The sequence below is a fragment of the Patagioenas fasciata genome, chromosome 1 (assembly GCF_037038585.1).
Source record: "Patagioenas fasciata isolate bPatFas1 chromosome 1, bPatFas1.hap1, whole genome shotgun sequence".
Taxonomy (NCBI): Eukaryota; Metazoa; Chordata; class Aves; order Columbiformes; family Columbidae; genus Patagioenas; species Patagioenas fasciata.
In genome coordinates, this window is record NC_092520.1 from 171,824,631 (window position 1) to 171,847,647 (window position 23,017).

The 23,017-nt window shown below is 36.7% G+C and overlaps 1 protein-coding gene across 7 annotated transcripts in view; it reads right to left on the reverse strand.

Annotated features, from left to right (window-relative positions):
- The window catches only part of ANKS1B (ankyrin repeat and sterile alpha motif domain containing 1B), a 436,612-nt gene that overhangs the window by 317,298 nt on the left and 96,297 nt on the right, over positions 1-23,017 (reverse strand). For all 7 annotated transcript variants that reach the window (XM_071800411.1, XM_071800380.1, XM_071800388.1 and 4 more), the window contains one exon: positions 14,251-14,391. In XM_071800411.1, the coding sequence (XP_071656512.1) occupies positions 14,251-14,391 (141 nt within the window). The remainder of the gene's footprint in view (positions 1-14,250; positions 14,392-23,017) is intronic.

The window sequence follows — 23,017 nt, forward strand, 5'->3', positions numbered from 1 at the left end:
ATTGATCCATTATTTGTTATGAATAATCTGTGCATTTTTATAAAAGTTTCTGAATCTGCACACACATCTTGTTCTGAAGTGTTTGCACAATAAAAACCAATTACTGATGCCATACACAACGGATTTAATTGGAACTACAGATAAACATTTGCTATTTCAGGAAAGGGAATCTCCCACGTTTAAAAGTTTTACAGTTTGACAATGAAGAAATTGAAATTTAATTATGTTTGGTATAAAAGTAATAACTGCAACAGCATAAGCCAAGACTCTCTTAAAAGATACTCCTCCTACACCTGCTCCCAAAGTAAAACAGAAAGAACAATAAAACATTTTTCCATATAGTAAAGTTATTGAAAGTCATATTATCAAGAACAAACAACTTTGTTGTGAATCATCATAGCTTTATCTGGTACACAACTGAAGAGAAAATGAGATACAAAATCAACAGATGAAGAACATTTTGAAATTGTTCCTTAAAGGCCTCATGATGCATGCAAAGTCTGTAAAAATTAGTACTTTCTAACGAAATAGGAAAGAATGATGTCTGCCTACAGTAAGCATGGCATTTCAGCTGTGTAAAAACTGAACCTAACAGTAAGAGACAATCAGAGGTAAATTCATAGTGTACACTAGAATCAGTATTTTAAAACTGTAAAACAAACCATCCCATTACTACAGGAGAACTATTCACAATAATAGTAGTCAAATGTTAATACGGTATTGTCCATGTCTCCTACATTCTTAAAGAACCCAGTAATTTCCTGCTTCGAACCACAGTTCAGAACCACAGCTCTGAAGGGGACTCTCTGAACTCTGCTGTTTCCTGGCCAAAAACATGCCAAAATCCACTAACATTCATAATGTGGATATCTATCTTTATGGATACATAAAGTCCATCATCCAGTGCTATGTTATCATACTGCCTGCAGTTTTATGAGGACTGACTTGGCCATGTTGAACTCAAATAGCTAAGACTGAAATATAAGGACAATCAGCATAGTTACCTAATTCACTACTCATCACTGAAGGAGAAACATTCAGCTAATGAACATGCTACTTCTTTATGGCTCTTCAAATAAGTAATCCCACTGCTTTATGTCAAAGTTGCTTTGTTACGATAATGATTTCTATGGTATAATGTACTTATTTACAGCCTCATTTATTGCATAATGGAAACTGAGAAAGTGGAGATTATAGAAAATGAAGGATAATAACGGAAACAATGAGACTTGAACTTGGAAAACCTTCTATAGGTTCACTGCCAGATCCTAGTTTCAGAACAGCTACCACAGAATCATATGTCTTTTTGGCTAGAATTCCCAGATTTGCAGTCACACTAGTTGTAATACTTTCACTACAGATATTCTCTATTAATGCTGTGTGACCTTCCTTCATATCCGAACAAACTATGTCAGCATTTCACACAAACAAGATGGTAAAAAAGTACACAAAACTCTGCCTACTGATTCTATTGCTCCAGGTTCTGATTCAAATAATTTCTTATATTTCAACAAATTACTAACTCAACTTCAAAACAGCAATGTAAATGCTTAACACACACACACACACACACACACACGCACAAGTAATTTGCAAACTCAAGATCCCTTCATCATTTTGTGATGAGGAAACAGAATTGGTCTGTGGATCTTTCTGGGTTGAAAATGAGATTCTAGCCACTTACAATGCAAACTGTGGAGTTTCTGCAGTTCTTCTTTGGTAACACAGTCCTGATGAGAAATAATTGTCCTTAGGAGAAAGATGTTAAGATAGGTATCCTTAAGAGGCAGCTCAAGAATTGTTCATGTGCTTTACAATAGAACATTATTACATTCAAAAGAAACAAATAAAAATACACTCAATCTGCCCACTTTGGAAGTGGGCAGAAAAGAGAGAAGGAAGGCCTTCTGCTTTGTCAGCTGTGTGCCCTCTTTAAGTGTCCTGGTGTTTGATTTGCGCACAAATTCAGCTCAAAAGCTTTGTATGTATGCAAACACATCCCTCTACTTCATGTCTTATGCTGGCTGGCTTCCAGTGGCTTCCTCTTCAACAGAAAACAGTAATCAATTGAACGTCTTCAGAGATGTCCACACTTCCTCATTGATACAGGGAGCACAAACACCCAGACGGGCTTCTGAATGAACTTTCAGCTGCCTATATTTATTAATCACAACCCAAAAGCAGTAACTACAAAACCAAGCCGAATAAGGCAGAATTCAAGGCATCAGTCCACATACAAGTGGATTAGAGCAGTTTACTCAAAAAGCTTTGTTTGTATATAGAACTGAAGTACCTGCTAAACATAAAGGCTGATTAGCGAGGAACTAGTGGGTTGTAAATACTTTGACAATTACATGGGCTAAAACATTGTCTGAGAGTTATGAACTCAATTTTGCTACATTTGAAATTAGATAGAAGTAAGCAGGACTTAACATTGCCTAAAGATTTTATTTTCTCTCTTCTTTTTCACAGTATAAAGTGCTGTGAATCAAAAATTAGGATGCTATACAATTATAGCACCTCCAAAAATAATACAATACATTTGATACTGTCAATTTATTAATTTAACTCAATGTCTTCACACTTACATCCTTTACATTGAAAGACTGCAAAATGCTCTTTTTCCAAAGTAACACAACTGTTTTCTATATTATTAACAGTATTGCTGTTATTTCTACTTATTATAGTAATATTTTATGGATTGGGACTGCCTACTGCTTCTGGAAAGTGAATAGAGCATTTGCATTCCATAGCAATTCAAATGATTAACATCATTCTGAGTAGAAAACCATAAAACATGATGTTTCTCATTTCCTAGCTGAATTGTCTTTCAGAGAGTCCTTAAAGTGAAGATGTATTTGATGAGTATTGGCAGACGACATTTTCTATCAATAAATGCAAAATACCTTATGACATGCAACAATGTAGTCTTACATATTTCTCTTTGATGTCTCAAATATAGACTCTCTTTAACTTCAGTTTCATTTTCTTTGACTTCCAATTCATGAGTTCATCTTATTTATGAATTATGAATAGTGGAAAAATCATAAGCAATCATTTTTCAGACTTTAAGAAACTATGGCCTTAGACTGCTTTTGTATTTCCATGAACACACAAGCGTCTCCCGATAAAGTCCTGTATGTTTGGAAGCCCAAATAGGATTAAGCACATTAATGCTTACGCTTAAGTAGGCTTAAGTAATTTGTTGAATCAGGGTTTATTGCATTTTCAAACTCAGTATAATGGGTGCTGGTAATAAAAGTTTTCAGTGAAATACAACAGCCAGACATGACATTAAATCCAAGGCGTGCAATTTCTTTTGTACAGCAAGAGAGGATTCACAGTTACAGACTACAAAGTTGTTCTTTTTAAATGCTCAGTTGTCAGTCAGGTCTTTTCTTCAGAAAGGAATCAGGTTCAATCAATTTTACAGACTTCTCCAGGGACTTACTCGATGAAGCCGCAAATTTCCCTACTACTAAAAAGTGAATAAAAAAAGAGATGTCCCTCACAGTTTCCAGTATTAACTTGCCAGTGGTTCTCAAGTATATTTGTACCACTACCACCAAAAAAAAAAAAAAAAGAACAAAACACCACCATAAACAAACAAACCAACCTACCAAACTACAACAAAAACGTGTGAGACAGAAAAATAGTTGCTAGGCTCAAAAAAGTCCCAAAACATCAAGTGCCTTCAAGCAGCCCTTCATAGAACTCCAACCATACAGCATGACTTAATGGCTAATCTGTGTAGTAAATCCATGTAGTAATCACAGTGCCCAGATATCACTACTCAATAGATCTCTTAATTCCAGATACCTCCAATACTAGCCTTTTTGTCCATAAACTCTTTTTGTCCTGTAACTGTTACTGAAACAGCAAGTAGGAACTATCCTTTATGCCTTTTTTTCCCCACAAAATGTAACAGTGAATAGTAAACCCGATTTGGTCAGACTAACCAGGAACTTCTACATAAGCTTTTGAGTTTCAACATACTGCTTTCATATTTCTGTTACAACAAAGCAGCTGACATTCAAACATGAAGATTTCAATACAAAGTTGAACTTCTTTAATGTACAAAACTATTTGCTATGCACTACTGTGATCCTTTCACTGTGCAATTAAAATTGATTTATTTTTCCAATTTTTCCATAATTTGTCAGGCAGTATTGAAAGCAAAATCATTTCCTGAAATTATGTCTTCTGGTTAGCACTAAATTCCAAACCACCAAATAACAAAAGGTAACATATTTATACTATTTACAATCGTCCCAGTTGTTCAGTCTGCCACATTTCAGTTAGGAATGCAACAGTATTCAATTCACCATTAGTTTCTACCTGAATTTGAATAGCTGTAATAGTAAAGTCCATCTTGAAAACCAGCATGGTCATCAATATTTCAGATGATTGCTGGCATGTATCAATAATTCTAGTACTGTTTGATACCCCTCTTCTTTATCTTACCCCATTTAATTTTGCTGTTTCACGATCTCACCAGGAGACAACACATAGCATCAGTGCACAGATTTACACATGGACAGGAATAGCCATACTTTCACAAACAGTAAATTACAAACTGAAGAAAACTGAGTCAGCCCTAAATTTTTACAGAAATTTGTTCATCTGAGGTCATATATCTAAAATTTTTCACAGTTATAGAACACAGATGTTTCTATATAATGATACGAAAGAGTTATCTTGTTCAAACTTTCAGTTAAAGTAGAGCTTTAACCATTAGGTTGCTCTGGGCCTTCTCCAGCCAGTTCTGAAAATAGCCAAGAATAAATAGCTTACAACATCTCTGGTTACATTACATACCTGTGTAGTGGTGTCTAGACTATACAACTAGTACAGTAAAAATGCATTTGCCACAAGAAATCTTAAGTCATGAGCAACTGGAAATTTACATTGGAAATGAAGAACTTACATACTGTCTGCAAGAAGAAAATGTGCAGCTTCATTCCTTAAAACACGTGCAGGAAATCTAGTATAGCACTAAAATAAGCCACATTTTTTTCAATAAACTTATTTCCCAGCATTGTTCAGCAGGGTATAATCATCACCTGCTGATTCTTTCTAGGTAGAATACATATTGCACTTTTCTGTAGCTGCTTTAGTTTGTGGGTGGTGTGTTCCTGAAATTACCAATCAAACTTCAGCTTACTGCAAAAGACACAACACTGCAAACCAAGAGTTTAAGAGAAAAGGGTTTTTATGGGTAAGATAGCTCTCCATGTCAACCCCATTTAAGTAAGCTCATCATTTAATCTACTAAATTAAGAAGAGAAAAATAAAAGAAAAAGAAAAGCCAACATTTTTCATTGAAGGTTAGAAACTGTAGGAAAATATTATAGCTAATACAACAATCTTACTCTGGCTATTCATGTATGTCAAAGTTTTCCTAGCTAATGGTGGTTTCCCCTGAAAATAATTCCGTCTCTACCATGTCTATATCATTACCTATCCAATTAGTATATCACCAAACAAGATAACAGGTATCTTCCCCTGCAATATATAAGTTAGGTAATGCCACAAGGCTTTTATTTCTAATTTAGGTGAATTTCAACACCAAATAATATTAGCCAAATCTGTTTCCTTACCAGTCTAATTTGAAATGGACTTCCACTGGATGCACAGAGAGGTAAAATTGTCAGGGAAGTGAAGAATGACATCATTTCTTGGGTCCAAGTTGCTAAAATACTTCAGGCAATTGTGTTTTGTTAAAAATATGCTCTTTTAATCTTTTTTTAATAAAGAGCAAAAAAGAAATACTCCTTTTTTCATAACCCCTCCTCTGCACTTCAGTGGTTCAAAACGTTACTGTAACACTCGCACTGAGCTAAAAGTCTAAGAAAATTTTTTAGAGACAACTGAACATAGAAGGAGTACAAACTAGAAGAAATATTTAAGTGAAAATAAATAATGCCAAATATACTTCACAATATTAAAACAATCCAGAAAGAGACAACATAGTCATGCTGTCTCTCTCCAGAGAGTATCAGCAGAAAGATTTTTTAGGAATAGACTTGATCTGTATGTGAAAAATTGAGTTAGCTCCTTACTTAATTTCCTCATTCATCTCTCATGTATCCAAAACTCTCTTTGCAATTGTAAACATAATTACTACATAATAATTTTCAATGTTATGCTTTCCGTAGAATAACCTTAGCCCATGTCTAGAATACAAACACAATACAAAATTTCTTCCCATTAAAAATTACTTTTAAAAATTACATAAAAAATACAGCCGTGAAATAAATAACCCTGTTAACTAATGCATCAAACTCTGAACTTTAAATATCCATATCACAGTCTATACTGATAAAGAAATAGTATTACATACAGTTTATCTGCTAAAAAATGTACTCCAGAGTCCACTTTCTCTTCTCTCCCTCTAAATAAGCAATGTTTTTTGTGGAAACTTCTCTTCCACAGGAGAATCCACGACAAAGTTACTAGAGTTCCTACTTCTAGGAATCCAGGAGTTGTATAAGCAGAATATAGATCAGTCTTACAAATAAATGTGAAGGTCTCCCAGAAGTTCATTGCTTCTAAAAAGATGAAAATCCATCATTAAGCTAGAAAATTAGTGCTTCTTTAAATATTTAATTAAACTTTCCATATCTGTCTATATTTTTGTAAATAGTCATGCTTCCTGGCAACATGAACATATATATTTACTGCTTTTAAATCAAAATTCAGTTGTCCCATAGCAACTTTGTTGCTCTCTTTACAGATGTCACTTTAGTTGGTAAGAGACAAATGTGCTGTTCCTGGTTGGCCATCATGTCTAATACATGGAATAACTGTCAGGCTTTTTAAGTTATACATACAACACTGAATTCGAGAGACAGTGCAGCTGAGCTGATCCAGCAGCTTCCTAAATGGGACATAGTTAAACCTATCTTATCTCACAATTACTTTATATCACAATGAGAAAAATATGCTGGCATGGCTATCATTGTTAAAGCATACAGACTGCTTGCTTTAAACTGATAATATTCCTATGATCACACAAGACTCTCCACCACCCACCTCTCTGACATTGCAGACAGCCCTGCATTTATTTCTGTACATCAGGCACTGTGTGCCCCTTAGCAGAAAAACATTCAAAGCACAATATCCATGAAAAAGAAAATAGAATGAGAACTACGGAGTTTCGTACATTTGCAGTATCCTGCTTTATTGCAAAGAAAATATGAGTATGTATGTATATGGGTACTGATAAATTTTATAAAACAATGTATTAGGAGTATTACTCTACACTGCAGAATAAAAGACGAAGACCAAGAAACAATTCTATTACTGGCACAAATGAGCGCTCTACCCTTACCATATTCCTTACCCCTTCCTTGCCTGGCGCCCCTTAAAACCAATCAATAAAGCAAACAAATGCCTTCGCCAAACTCCTCTTTGTTCAAATTGCCCCTACTACTTTACTAAAACCTGTAAAAGGAGCTACTCTTTGTTCAATCTTCTAAGTTTCTTCCATAAGGAGACTTCATAGCAAAAATGGCTGAAGTATTCCACTATCATTACCTCCTGACTCGAGCTGCTTAGTGCCTATTTCATATTTTAACACAATGAGAATGCAAAAGTTGAAGTTCTGTCTTCCCTGTAAGGCAGGAGTGCGAGCCAGGAGTAGATTCACAGTCACAGCACTTTGCATAGCCCAAGACCTGCTGTTATTCGTGTTGTCCCTATACTTTGATACTGCACAGCTACACCATTCTGAGATATAAAAACATGTTTTTGTTACAAATCATATCTGCTTTTGCAGCATCCAGCATTGAGAATCTTCAGGAAAGGATCCTCTGATGGAATACTCTGTCTATACAAATGCCAGCCAAAATGTGTAACTATAAAAGCAGATGAAATAATTTCACACATGCATATGGATAACCTGGATATGAAGCACAAAGAAATCTGGCATTCCACACATCAGTAAGTATTCCTTCTTGGTCTTATTCTTCTTTTTCTGCAATAACAGGTCAAATAACTCCCACATTTCAAATTCAGCTTCCAGTTTATGTACTTTATCACTTTAATCAAAAGTGATCAGAGGTCTGAGTGCAGCAATAGACCTTACTGTCCCTGAACAGCCTCACCTGGGGCCTCTACCCACACCCATGCCCATGGGAACCGGGGCTCCATTTCAGCTCAGCCCTGGGCCCACAGTGTCTGCCTGAGACAAGCCGCAGAAGTGCACATCTCTAACGCTGTCACATCTGTGCCCAGTGGCACATCTGGGCCAACAATCCCATTGATCCAGACCCTGACTCACAGGCTGACTTCCCAGCTGCACTTCAGACCTGCCTCATCACTGTACACATCCTGGTGACTGGGTTTTGGTTCCTGATTAACCTGGCCTGCTTCCAACCATAACATGTGGACTGACTTTCTGGATTGACTTTGGACCTGCCTCAGCATCATGAACTTGCCCTGATGTGCTGTGCTCAGGGCTGCCTTCAGTCACCTCCCCATGCTGTCCTGCTCCCTACAGGGGTGGTGTGGCAACCTCTAGCTCATGAGGACATGACCTGGCAGCCCATCACTCCTGACATGCTTGTTTCCCACGCTTCAGTGCACCCTGACAGTATGCACATGCCGAAACCTTTTACTTTGAATAAAGCAGCAAACATGAAACTCTGTAGTTTTCATTCCATCTTGTCTTTTGATCAGTGTGCACTGAATGTTCCGCTATCACAAGGCAGAACTTGGTGTAGCTCATCTATACACAGACTTCAGTAAAGCATTTGACACAGTCTCCCACAGCATCCTTACAGCTAAAATGAGGGAGTGCGGTCTGGACAATGAGGTAGTGAGATGGACTGTGAACTGGCTGAAGGAAAAAAGCCAGAGAGTTGTGGTCAATGGGGCAGAGTCTAGTTGGAGGCCTGTATCTAGTATAGTGCCTCAAGGGTCAGCACACAAGAGGTTCCATTTAAATTTGAGAAGAAACTTCTTCTCAGTGAGGGTGACAGAACACGGGAACAGGCTGCCCAGGGAGGTTGTGGAGTCTTCTTCTCTGGAGACATTCAAAACCCGTCTGGACACATTCCTGTGTAGCCTCATCTAGGTGTTCCTGCTCTGGCAGGGGGATTGGACTAGATTATCTTTCGAGGTCTCTTCCAATCCCTAACATTCTGTGATTCTATGAAAACACAGGCTTTGCTTGTGCTAGGGTAGCTTGGGACCAGCTGTTTTATCTGACCATAGCTCAAATTTCTCTTAATTACTTTATCTCAATGTTAGTTTGCACGAAAATAAGGCAGACCAAAATGCCTTTGAATCTTTTGAAATACACTATCTAAGTAGAAGCACATCTGCCTTTCCTTTGGAATTTGTGATCTTCCTGTCCCTAGAAAATGCCTCACAATCCTACTGGATAGGCTTCTTCCAGAATACAGTGGAAACAGCTAGCTACGTTTTGCAGTGGTGTTCTGGGTTTGTTTTTATTTTGTTTTGGTTTTATTTGGTTGGGTTTTGCTTGTTTGTGGCTTTTTGATTGTTTGTTTTGATCCAGGCTGGGAGAAGTGTCTGTCTTACGCAAAATGATACAGAAATTAGAGCACTAATACAAGGTATGATCAAGTTTCAGGGGTTTTTTTCTGTTTTAGAGATCCACATCCACAGACCCTACCTATTAAGAGATACTAGCCTTTTCTGATATGGGAGTACTTTCAAATCTTTTACTATGCTGAAAAAAATTTGATACAAGTTGAAATTTGACCAGATGAAAAAGCAGCACCCAAAAATGACCATAAATCTGAAGTCTTCAGCTTACGGCACTCCACATAAACTGTCATAAATACACATAATCATAGAGCAGGGACCAGAATTCAAACTCCTTTTAGCAAAAATATAAAGGGGTGAATCCTTACCTACATTTGCTGTTCTTGCCTTTGTAAGGACAGAAGCTTAACTCATTGACTCATTAACATTGACTAACCAAAGGCAATGTGGAACAGCAAAATGTCTGAAGCAAAACAAGAGGAAAATGAGAGATAGACTGGCATGGAGAAAATAAGCTTTGAAAAGGAGCACACTGGGATGAAAAGCTTGTTGAAACTCAGACTGGGAAGAAAAGTCAGCTGAAGGTTGGATTTCAGAGGAGTCAGTTTTCCACTACAACCACGGGGGTGATACTGACTGACAAATAGGACATGTGGCACATGTACTCAATAACTGGAGGTTTGACTTCTAGTGAGGCTGTAGGTGGCTATCTACAGCTATATTGTAGCTATCACTACAATTTACAAACAGCAAACAATGTGGTGGCACAGTCTTACAACCTGACTCTGTAGCTAGCAGTCTCAGCGGGTTAGTAGTCAAGGTCAGTCACCATACTGAAGCCGCTGTTCCTATATCTTCACTGCTATCATTTATTTGTGCCATGATTCCTTCAAAAAGAGCATTAAAAAAAAAAAAAAAAAAAGCTGTAGTGTCAGCCCAATTATCTGCAGAGTTCTGCCCTAGCAACTTGTGTTTCTTTGGAAATCCTCATTATTGTAACTATTACTCTACAAATGAAGCTGATTATGCTATTTCTACCTCTAAACTTTGCCGTTCTGCATTTAGCTGAAGTATCAGTCTCTTGAGTAATTCCTCATTTAAGATGGTCAGTAATAATGACACTACAATGATTCCAGGTTTTTTTTAACATCAGCAGGAATTGCTCAAAAATATTTTTTAAGGATCATACATCAGTTTTCTTTCCAGTACTGACCTCCAGCACAGAGAGCTCTCTGGCTATGTGTTATACTTCATCACATAATTCCTATTTTTGTGGCTACTCTGAGAGAAACATATATACAACATTCCATATTCTTTTGTTCCAGCTCTTGGACAGGAATAATGTTCATTAGTATCACATTTTTGTGATGGTAGAAATGCAACCATTAAAGCATTAAAAATTTTGGTGGTAACTGTAGGAAGATTTTACAAAAACTGGAGATCCATGAGAGAGGGTCTAGTACTATCATATCATTTATAGGAACTTTGTCTCAGTTTAACAGGCACCATTGCAGAGTAAACTTTCCAATGAATCCTGCAATGCTAGAATTTGAGACTGCTATAGAAGCACTTTTGCGGTTTTACATCTTCGAAAGTTTTTAAAATCGGTTTTACTGTGCTGATATTTAAGATTATTAGAAATTCTGGAATCTGTAAAAGATAGTTATGCAGTTATATAGGTGGGAAAAAGGCTTTTCTTTTCTACTGACTGTCAGCCAGAAAATACTGAACCTGGAATTTCCTAACAAAGGCTTTTTCAGATATAAAATACTTATTTGAGGGAGTCAACATTTTTCATAAGAATGTGCATCAGTTTTACTAAGGAGGGATGGAAAGTCTGCCCAAAAATAAAGACTAACGTCAGAAAAAAAAGCAATAGCCCCACATTAACCACAAATGATAACCTACAAATGGAATTCACTCTCCACTAAAGTATGAAGAAGCATTTAAATTTCAGTCTTTCAAAATCCATCTGGGTATCCTTGCCCTCTGGCTTTTATTTTGGGAGAGTGGATGAAGCTGGTTGTCAGCTCCATACTGATGCAGAATTGGGCACTTTCTAAAACTCTGAAATTTTTACAAGACACACAAAATTTCCATGAAGCTCTTCTAGGACTTCAGCAATTGTGAGACTGTAAAAGAGAGCTGCTTATTCTGAGAAAACCTGTGTTACTGCTGTGTTAGGTTTTAAATGATCTCTGCAGAACAATTTACAGAGAACTTTCTATAACTGTCCTTTCTAAAATGACACTTCCCAGCACAGTGCAGACAGAAATGACATACCGCATGTCAGAAGTACCTCCAGCCAAGCCTTTTTCCATAACTGTAATAAAGAAATCAAGTTTGTCCAGGAGATAACAGTTCTTTTATTTTCTTTAGCATATTGAAAACCATTAGCTCACAGATGTACACTGCCATAATTTCACTTACTATTCACTTTCATTTTACCGTTGTGCCTCTGACTGTGTACATAAACCAAGAATCAATCTTTATGTTTGCTCTCCTTTGATGTGTAAACACAGTATATTTACATAACCATAAAATCTATTTTTAACTAGAAGAGAACTGGTAAAATGAACTTGTTGCTTGTGTTCAAGAGTAATTGACAGATCCTTTACCCTATTTTGGGATCTTTATTAGAGTGTGAATTTTAAGATGCATCAAGTATCTCTATCTCATTGTTTCTTCATTATGAAAGTCTGCATTTTCTGATATGTTAGTGGACTGATTAAAGTATTAGGTAAGAGTACAAAAATGTGTTTCTAAAACATGCTGCTACAGATTTTATTTGTCATAATTTTTAGACCAATTTAGGGTATTGAACTCAATCTAAAATTTGAAATTAATAATTTGTGCTCTTGATCCCTTAGAACAAGATGTTCTCTGCTGCATTCTGAAGTAAATGTGGAAGATCCAACACATTAGTTAACAGCTTGAGAGACTGCATACGGTGACAGCAGCACTTCATAAACTGAATTCACTGGTTTGTAATTTGGAGATTTCCTTTCTTCCTTAAGAAGAAAAACAAAACAAAACAACAAAAACCAACTCAAAATTATATCTGTCTTCAACTTCTATGATGAGAAACAATCTGGAAAGGTGATCTGTCATTTCATGAATGACCGTAGAATAAATATACTCTTTTTTGTACCCATAATGAAAAAACATATTAGTTCTTAGAGCAAGAAAGATGAGAAATTGTGAGGTTAACACTGAAGTACAATAAATAAAACGAATTCAGGAGTCAGTATCTTAAAACTTACATTGTATTTGACATCAGCCTCTCTTTATAAAGAGATACCAACAAACAAAGCTAAATTTATTCTATTTTTCAAATGCATTCCTCAGTTTTATACTATGCTTTAAAAATACCTTCCATGAAAAAGAAACAAGGAAAACAAAAGTGGTTTTTAAAATTAGCAAATCACTCCAAAATGGGCATATACATTCATCATAGGAAAGCTTCATAATAATTAAACCACAAGTGATACAGATTTAAATAAGAAAAGTTCCATTTGAGAAATATTTGTTGAAACAAATTCCTAAAAATGAGGAATCAGTAGCTACAGCACTCCTATTGCAGATCAGGTTAATTTCGACAGCTTTGCAACTTGCCAAATGTCTAAAATGATAGATAGTATGAAGTAGAAAACAGCTACTGAAAGGGGAAGGGGATATAAAAGCTTCTTATAAAAAGACAGGGCAGTGCTCATTGTTATTCAAGCACATCAGTTGCCATATCCTGTTTCCATTGACTGCAGTGGAAGCTTTAACACTGACTTCAAACAGGTGCAAGTCTCATGAGACTACAGGGAATAAAACGTACAGTCACGGTATGAAAGCAACAGTGTATAAAGTGTGGTGAGACAGGATATGTAATTCCAAATTGGTACACAAGAATTTGACAAAGCTATTTAAATGCAGTGCCAAGTAAGGAGGCAACTGAAAAAAACAGACATTCTAACCAGAAATTTGGCAGGCCACCATTCAATGCTACAAGAAAAGCACAGGAAAAGTGTTACAGAAATGAGAGCGCTAAATTGCAGTGGGGGGAGAGAACACGGGAGACGCAGAGGCAGCAATAAGCATCATCCTGTTCTGTAGCAATACAATATCACTTGTTCGGGACACAGCTGTTGCCATGCCCGAGTGGATATGGCAGACTGCTCTGCTCTGAGAATTCTTGGGACTCAGACTCAGTTACATTAACCTTTTTTATTTATTCTCTTCTGTATTATCATAAGCATTTGAAAATATTTGGGAACCTTTTTTTTAACTTACATAATCTTCAACGAGAAGTCTTAGGCTCTGTTCTTACACCAGTTGAGTTATACACAATGTCCAAAATTAATTCCACATAGAAAGTACCTGAGATGTCATTACATTAATTAAAGCTGATCAAAAATAGAGTACTTATCCCAAAGGAAACTATGTGACTTCATAACTTCTTTCCAGACTGAATCAGAAGAGAAAGTTATGCAACATAAAAACTATCTGTCTGTGGGGGTAATAAACATCACACGGTCTCAATATTAAACTCATATGGATGAGTATTACAGCAGGATGATCAAATCTTGACATTTAATTTTAAAGCTAGATTTTAAGGTTAAAATGAAGACTCACGGTAACAATTATGAAGGGAATAAGGTAAGACTAGAAATTACAGTAAGAAGTAAGACAGATTAAGCAGCTAATCTATAGGTAATGTTTTAGAATGAAAAGGTAAATGTATACCTGTGCAAGCATGGGAAATCCGAGGTTCCTGCATCCATTACAAGGTGTCAGTGCCTCCCATAAACCTGAAGGACCACAAGTATTTTCACCTGCATCATCATCTTCTTCCTCTCTTGCCGATAAACATGCTGAAGAAGGCCTCTGCACATAAAGAAACAGCACTTTCAAACTAAACACAGTGATATATTTCACTTAATGGAAAGAACTTAAAAGATTCTCATTTATAAATTCCAAAAGATAAACTGCTCTTTTAATACAAAGTAACTACTCAACCATCAATCTGCTGTATGAAAAATCACACTTTCTAAGGAAGGCGCATATTGACCTATCTGCAATTATACTTTAAATATGAGTGAACACAATATCATACATTAAAAATATGTGATTTCTACTTCATTTTACTTTAAAATTTGCTTTAATGTCATTAAGTTCAGAATATCCTACAGAGCAGAAAACATAACTTATGTATTTAAAAAGTGCTATCCCCAAGATGGAAATAATATAAACAAAGAGGATCTTGTTCAATAGTCGCCTGATGCATTCAGAAAAGTACAGCATTATGACTATGGCCTGGATCAGTCCAAGTGTTTTGCAGGGGAAAAAAAAAAAAATCCAAAATCTGTGGTATCAATTTTATATTTACTATTAACAAACATGTGAGTTATTTTGTAGGCAAAAAAAATTAAAATGACCTGCCTTATTTTGTTTCATCAGCTAGAAGGGTTGAAAGGTACAGGAAAAGTCATTCAGCTGTGAGCATTAAGGCTTCTATATTGGTCTCAACAATAAGGGAATAATGCTAATTTTTGCTTAAACTAGTATCCTAATTTTTTATGACAGCCAGAAACAGGAAGAATGGAGACTTCCCATTTATTTATATTATTTTGCTACACAGTATAGTCCACCCCAGCTGAATGAATTGCAGTGGCAACTTTCATTGATTTCAGGAGAAAGAGGAGGAAAGTTAAGCCAGTAATGAAAGATTTTAAAAATCTCATGCTAAAAAAACTATGACAAGAAAAAATAAAAGGATTTAAAAAAAAAGTCTTAATTCTTTGTCCATGTTTAAATTGGAATATGTAATAGCTATTCTAGCCTGTTTGACACTTGTTTGTGCAGCCTACCTGATATTCAAATAGTAAATGCTTTCTTTAGAAATGCTTGCTTATCTTAAGCAATCTTTCAGAAGTGGCTGGATTTTGGCCTGACCAACGTAATGCTGTTGGAAACAACGGATGACCACACTTATTATTCTGTTGGCAACATTAGCTCTAAAGCACTGCTATTAGGCCCACAGAAAAATAATTTTTAAAACCAACTTAACTGCAGATTATTTTACCAATACAATCAAGAAGTGTGTGGAGTCTGCTGCAAGAAAAGGAATGCAAAGATCAAGGAAAAGTAGGGGGAAAGAGGTGGAGAAACAGCAGCAGTTCTGAAGATTAATACAAGCTGATGGGAACTGTAAGAGAAGCCATGGCACCACAGAGACAGGTACTAACTCAAATTGTGTAACATCTGAGGATCATTTAACCTTTGACTCTTGTGCTAACTTCTTATACACCGATGTGGCTGGATACCATTAATTTAAGCAGAAAAAATATTTCTAAATTCTGTTTTAGCTCACTCACCAAAGATTAGAAACTAGATATATCCATCGTTACTAGTCTGATTCAGTTAGAAAATGGTTGTTTCCTTGTTGCAGACTTCATGAATCTAGCCCCGTCTTCTAAACTTAGGTGGATTTATTTACTTTTTATTTTGAAAGTCAATTTCTAAAACATTCTTAGCATGCTATTTCATGAGGTTATTTTGACAGTCAAGTGGTACCAGAGAATGTGTTACCACGGCAACCAATATTCTTACACAGATGATTAAAAGGATCAGGTTAACCGCAGAGTGTGGGTCGTGAAGGACTATTATTGCTATGCATTTGCATAGACAAAGGAAGCAGACTACAGGTCTTTCCCATCTATTTATGATGCCATCTTCCACTGTGGTTGCTCTACATTTATATTTTAAATCTCAGAATTGTTTTCCCAGAGAACAAAGTGCTTCTTGCCCCCTGGAGCAAAAAGCAAAGAACTGCAGCAGTGCAGGTACAGGAAAGCAGGTAACACACATTAGCTGTGGCCTTACAAACCAATGTAAGTGAATGAAAAGGCACAAAATATAGTCACTCCATTTTCTAAAGTTAAAAAATACACAAAAATATCAGAAAGAATTTTTAACACAACTAAAGAAAGGAGAAACAATGACATTCAATACATTTGACTCATTCAAGGAAGAACATGTGAATATTTAACCATTACAGGAACACAGTAGAGAAAAATTCATAGCAAAAGTATTACTGCACAACAGAACAATTACACATGGAGAATGAGAGCTGTATTAATTTCACTAAATTTATTTTATATAAATAGCCTACAATAGAGTGGGGATCACATGAATTATAATTAATGTTGTCAATATGAATGAGAAGAAGTGGGGAATATTATATAGACAGATCTCCTGATCATTCAAAAAAGGATAAGTCAATGTCACAGAATTACAAAGGGACCCTAAAGGTCATCTAGTTCCAGCTCCCCTGCTATGGGCAGGAACACTGTCCTCTAGACCAGGTTGCTCAAAGCCCCATCCAACCTGGCCTTGAAAACTTCCAAGGATGGGGCATCTACAGGTTTCCTGGGAACCTGTTCCAGTAGCTCACCGCCCTCATGTGAAGAATTTCTTCCTCATATCTAACCTAAATTTACCCTCTTTCAGATTAAAGCCACTACCCCTTGCTCTGTCACTACATGGCCTTGTAAAAAATCCCTCCCCAGCTTTCTTGTGGGTCCCCTTAAGGTACTGGAAGGCTGCTACAAGGTCTCCCCGGAGCCTTCTCTTCTCCAGGCTGAACAACCCCAGCTCTCTCAGCCCATCTTCATAGGAGAGGTGCTCCAGCCCTCTGATCATCTTCATGGTCCTCCTCTGGGTCCCCTCCAACAGGTCCTTATGTTGGGGGTCCCAGAGCCAAATACAGTCAAATGCAGCTGGAATAAGTTGACCAGAACTGTTAGGCAGTGAATTACATGATACAGGACAATTTACAGACTACTGCGGAGTAGGTTTGGCTCTTTTTATGCTTATTGCCTGATGTCTCCCTTCTTGCCCAGATTTTTGCCACTGATAAAGCATGAAAACGGAAACACTAGGAGAAACGTATGCGAAGGGTGAAGAAACAGCTACCACTATCACCTTTCTCACTCATCCCTGCTGTCAGAAACTCAGTTCTTCCCAAGCAACAGGTGCAAAAGGGATAAACAGAAGTTGCTGCAGGGCGAGAGCTGCATTTGCCAAGAGAAGCGAAGGAGTTAATAGCTGCATGAGAGAAACAGGAGTCAGATGTCCCCCACATGGAGAAGACTGTGTTTGCATACTCTGGGGAGAAAGATGCACCCAGAGGAGACAGGGGAGATACAAAAAGAGCTACAGTCAATCCACAGACCCCAGACTGTCATACAAGCCCATTAAACTACCCCAAACCAAGCAGTTCCCTGCTATTCCCTCCACACCTTCATTCCTTTCCCAGAACCCCCTCATTTTTCTGTTCTGTTGTATAATTTAATTTTGCTTCCTCAGAGATCCTTTGGACATGATAATCTAATTCTGTGTGTGCTGCTGGGAAGCCTTGAAATAGCCCCGTGAGCGGAGTTTTAGTGAAACCAAAGTTATTTATGCTCACTTCTCAGAAGAAAATAAAAAAAGACAGAGAGAGGAAGAGATTTCTGTCACCTAAAGAAAAATAGACACAATTGAGAACCTTTTATTCATGCCTGTTTTGACTCCAAAAATAAAAACTACATGTAGTTAGAAAATGTCACGTAGATCGTAGTTGCTCAATTAATTGAATTTGACATTATCAAATAATGAAGTCAACATAAACTGTAATACTAAGCTTCGAAAAGGCCAAACCTGCTAGAAGAGACATGAGTATAAGCATCATATATCCTCAAACAAAACAGACAGAAAAACTTAAAAGATACTAGAAACAATATATAAAAAGGAAAAATCGGTAGGGAAACCAGAAGACATTGATATGGAATAAAAGATTTATTACAAGTACTGTTTTTTAAGAGAACACTGATTTAAATATTAGGAATTGCTTACAGCAATAAGAGACTAACAATATAATTTCTATATATACAAAAATTAAAACATAATAACAGCAGTAAGGGAGTAGTAAGATACGGCATAAGGATGCTGGACCATTACAATTAGCTGCAAGTCTTCCCTCAGTTTCTACAGGGCCTGACATATCACCTCTGATTTTCATATCTGATGAGCATTAAATTATACCTTAGAAAATTTAGGTATGGAAGTCTTCCTCTGCATGTCTCCATCTACACAAAAAGCAAAATTTTCCCAGTAGGATATGTTAGACTGAAGAATACTTTATTCTGTAAACAGGGCATTTGTTCTCCTGGTGTATGTATCTACATCAGATTGGCTCCCACAGTAACTTGACATCTCTCTCCTGATCTAAAAGAACAAGCCAATATTTAGCAACAAACAGAATGATGAGTACAGAAAAAAAAGAGAGAGAGAGAGAAAAAAAAAACAAACCACACCACCACACGCAGGGAAAGTCTGTTTCACTCTTAAAAGTCAACAGGAAAAGAAAAAGAGAGCGCCTTTAATCATAACTATTACTTAAAGCTACCAACTTCACAGTTCAAGAAGCCTTACACCACGTATAAAACATTCATAAAGTTTTGGCCTTCCCTTTTACAGATGTGAACGAGTTCCTCGTATCATATGATCTCATTATCTAGACAAGTTTTCTCTACAAATACAGTAAGTCATACAAAACCTCTTATTTTTATTCCCTCTTTTTCTCAGTTTTTGATAAAAACTGGTCTGCTTTCTGCCTTGACATTTGTAAGCAGCCATTGCTAGGCAAAATGTGATTTAATTCCCTTGTTTCAAGATACAGAGATTTCCCTGTAGTAGTGCAGTGTAACAGAAAACTGAACATAAAAATCTTTTTTTTTAACTTCTTGTATCTTTGTTTTTGCATCATTATCATCCATTTGCAGAAGTATCACAAATACTCTCTCAGACAGCATCCACTAGAGCAAGATAGCATCAGTAAAACTAAAAGATATAAAGTACCATTTGCTATTGCATCATAGTTCCAAGCACTAATGCTAACTATTCATTCATCTTGCAGCATATCACATTAAGAAAATTTTGAAATGGAGCAGCAAAGACAAAATCCAGAAGGCAATCTCCTTCTGTTTATGGAAGGCAGAAAGCAATCAGACATTTGACAAGCTAAACGCTACCACTCAGTCTGGAACAATCAAGTCAGTAGGAAGTTTCTTCTGAAGAAATAATTCATCAGACACAGGACCGTGCAAATGTTTCATATGATCCTCACTTCTGGATGACAGATGCGTGCCTCTACCTCTCCTTTGCCTGGCCTAAGGGCTATGTAATTATGGTATAAAATACAAGTAAAAAACCCACAGTTCCATTGTCTAATATTCTAATTTCACATTATATTAAGAAGTCAGGAAACTGTTCCTGATCATCCTCTATAAATTAGGATGAGCAGGTGGTTGTGTGACGCTGCTGTTCCCAGCAGCTGTGGCAGCCAAGGAGGGGACAGGAGAGCATTCCTGTGCTCCCAGTGCTCCCTCTGCTGCTGCCCAGGCTGCTCCCAGAGGAAAACGCCTGATGGATGCGGAATATTAAAAAAGCAGCGTATGGGCATGAAATGTACCACCACCAGCTACTATCCTTCCGCAGCAGGGTCCCTACATTAACCAAATGTGCCCTTCTGGGCTTCAGCAAGGATCCTGACAAGGAGGAGCCTCATTTACCAGACTCATGCTATGTCTTACAGATGAATAACAGTGAAGTGTTTTGGTGGCCTGGGCACACCTTTCCCGCATCCCCCAAGTCAGCCTTCTGCCTGCTTGGTGTTTTTCCATTTCCCATCCTCATTATCTTGCCCTTCACCTCACACTGTACCTCTGCAACCATTATTTCACAAATATGGTCCTAGTTTACATTTCTTTCATAATTTCGTTTGCTATGAGTCTGGTGAGAGCTTGATTGCACCTCCTGTATTCAGCAAGGGAATATCAAGAGAACAAGGATGGTCTTGTACAGAAGGCAACTGAACGTTGGAGAAGCGAACTCTGTCCCTGCCTCTGCCTTAATCCCTCTGGGATGTTGTGCATGTCACTTAAACTTCTCCAAGATGGTCACTAAGTTTGTGTTCCTTATTTCCTGGCTATATTGAAACTGTGAAGGTACATTTGCAGAAGTGTTGGGTACATCGGGAATCATCACGAGATATTCTGTAACCATTTCCAGTGCCACGTAAGACTAACTGCTCTGAAAATCAAAGCTCCAGCAAACAAAACAAAAACAAAACAAACAAAACAAAGAAAAACAATACAAACAAAACCAAACAAACACCAAACCAATTAAACAAGCAAGAAAGTCTGAAACAGTCACACACTTTGAACTCAAGAACAGAAATGTCTGAACATGGGAAGAAATTCCTGTAACTTGAAGTTAGCAGTAATGGTAATTTACTACATGTAACAGGAATAAGATGTATTAACTTTAGGCAAACATGATTAATTCACATACATGATGAAAAGTACATGAATGTGTAGTTACTGCCCCTCAGTGGGCAAGTGCTATGGACACCTATCACAATGAGCACCCCAGAAATTAAACCATTCTTGTCTTCACAGCAGGATCTGACAGCATGCAGCAAATAAACCCTGGAACTACATGGCAAGTACAATGCACACTGCATAAGGTCAAATTTTAAGTAAAAGAAAGATATTTTAATATGAATACATCTGAATGTGTATTCAAAGCAGTGCCATACATCCTTGCATGTAACATAAATAATGACAATTAAGACAATTCTGAATCTTTGCACTACTCTCAAAAAGGATGCATACATACATACAACAAAAGTTTCAGGATTTTAAAACCTAAAAAGTTGTTAATTAATCAGAAAGTACCATGCATAAACTAAAAACAAACAAACAAAAAATAAACCAAACACCACAAAAACCAACCAACTCTTTTATCAATGGAAGAAAATATATTTTTCAAGACTTAAGATGGCTTTTCATTTGCTGAAAAGTAACCACAAAAGTGGCCCATCAACACACTGTCATTTATTAATAAAAAGGTTGATCTTTGCTAATTGACTTTTCACCTAACATAAAAGCTTTTGAACTGAGCGTGGTAATTTCATCTATATATAAAAGCTGCTGCTAGAATGTTGATATTTAGTGATCTGAGATTTTGTGTGTATATCCTAAGTGCAAAGCAAAAGAAACCTTCATGTATTTCAGTAAGAATCTTTACTCTTTCCTTACTCTTGTTTAACTTTGCCCTGTGGGTGAAGATTTTCAAATGACAGAAAATTCGGTAATTCCATAAACAGAAAAAATGCAGAGATTGGAACACTAAGTGCTTTTAGTAAATACAATTCAACCATAATAAGAATGTATTTGTTAAGAATGATATAGTAGAGGGATTTTTCATTTTTAAATATCTTGAGAAGCATACACTGTGTTTGTTTTTCAATGTGAAATTAAAGGGATGAAGAATTAGCTGCTTGAAGCTGCAAGATGCACTGTCCCAATTCAAAAAGCACTTTGGACACCATTCTTTTAAACTAGTTCAAACCATTTGAAAACTAAGTATTTAATATGAGCTACTTGTTTACTCTATGGGTTAAACTAATTTCTGGATTGTTTAATCTACAGATTAAACTAGTTCTCTCTAATGCATGGAAATACAGGCACTTCCACAACTTACTTATTGCATCCTAACATCTGCGTTTGGGACAGGACTGAATTGCCTTCCAAATTAATCTCTCCCTTTTAACATTAGGTAAAATGAAGTGAGTCTGTGTTTTAAGTATTTGTCTAACTTTGAGCATGTACCTAAGACTCATAAATCAGACTATTTGTACAGTTATGCTTAACATCAAAGCACTTTGCTTGACCAAGGAAAAAGAGCACATCTTGTTGAAGCTTAAAGCCCCAAGACAATTCAGCAAGCCATATAACGTGCAAGGACACTCTATGCTACAGAAAGGGATGCCTTTCCATACCACAGGCATAGTAGTTCTGACCTAAGTTGGTATGCAGGAAGGGTATCTACAAATGTAAGTTGTGGAGAAATGCAGGAATTCGGCAACTTTTTGCTTTTGACTCTTGAAGTTTAAGCACATGAATAGTTCCAATTAAGTTAATGGGATTTCTCAGGTTAACAACAGGCTTATGCGTCTCCCTGAATCAATAAGCACATGACTCATTCCAAAATGTGACTCACTGGAAAAAAACTCATGTACCAGTTGCAAAAGAAGAGACTGATAATGAAGGGTATAGGAGCTTGCAGAAATAAAGTGTTAATACTTTTAGAAAAATGAAATAGAATTAGAAGTTTAATCATATTTACCCTTGCATATATATATATATATATATATACACATATAATCCAAAATTAAGACTAGCATTTTTGGCTTTAAATGTCACAGAAAGAAAATACTGCTTGAAGAATAACTACAGAGGCATCTCTCTATTTAACAGCCCTATACTATCTCAATGTTATCATATAATATCTGAAAAACTCAGTGCAATCTAGCTGCAAAGCAAATCAGCTATAAAACATGTATTTTTCTTTTTTTAAAGTTGTGAAAGAGAGGGTGGATAAGTGGGTGGCAGAATGATTAAAC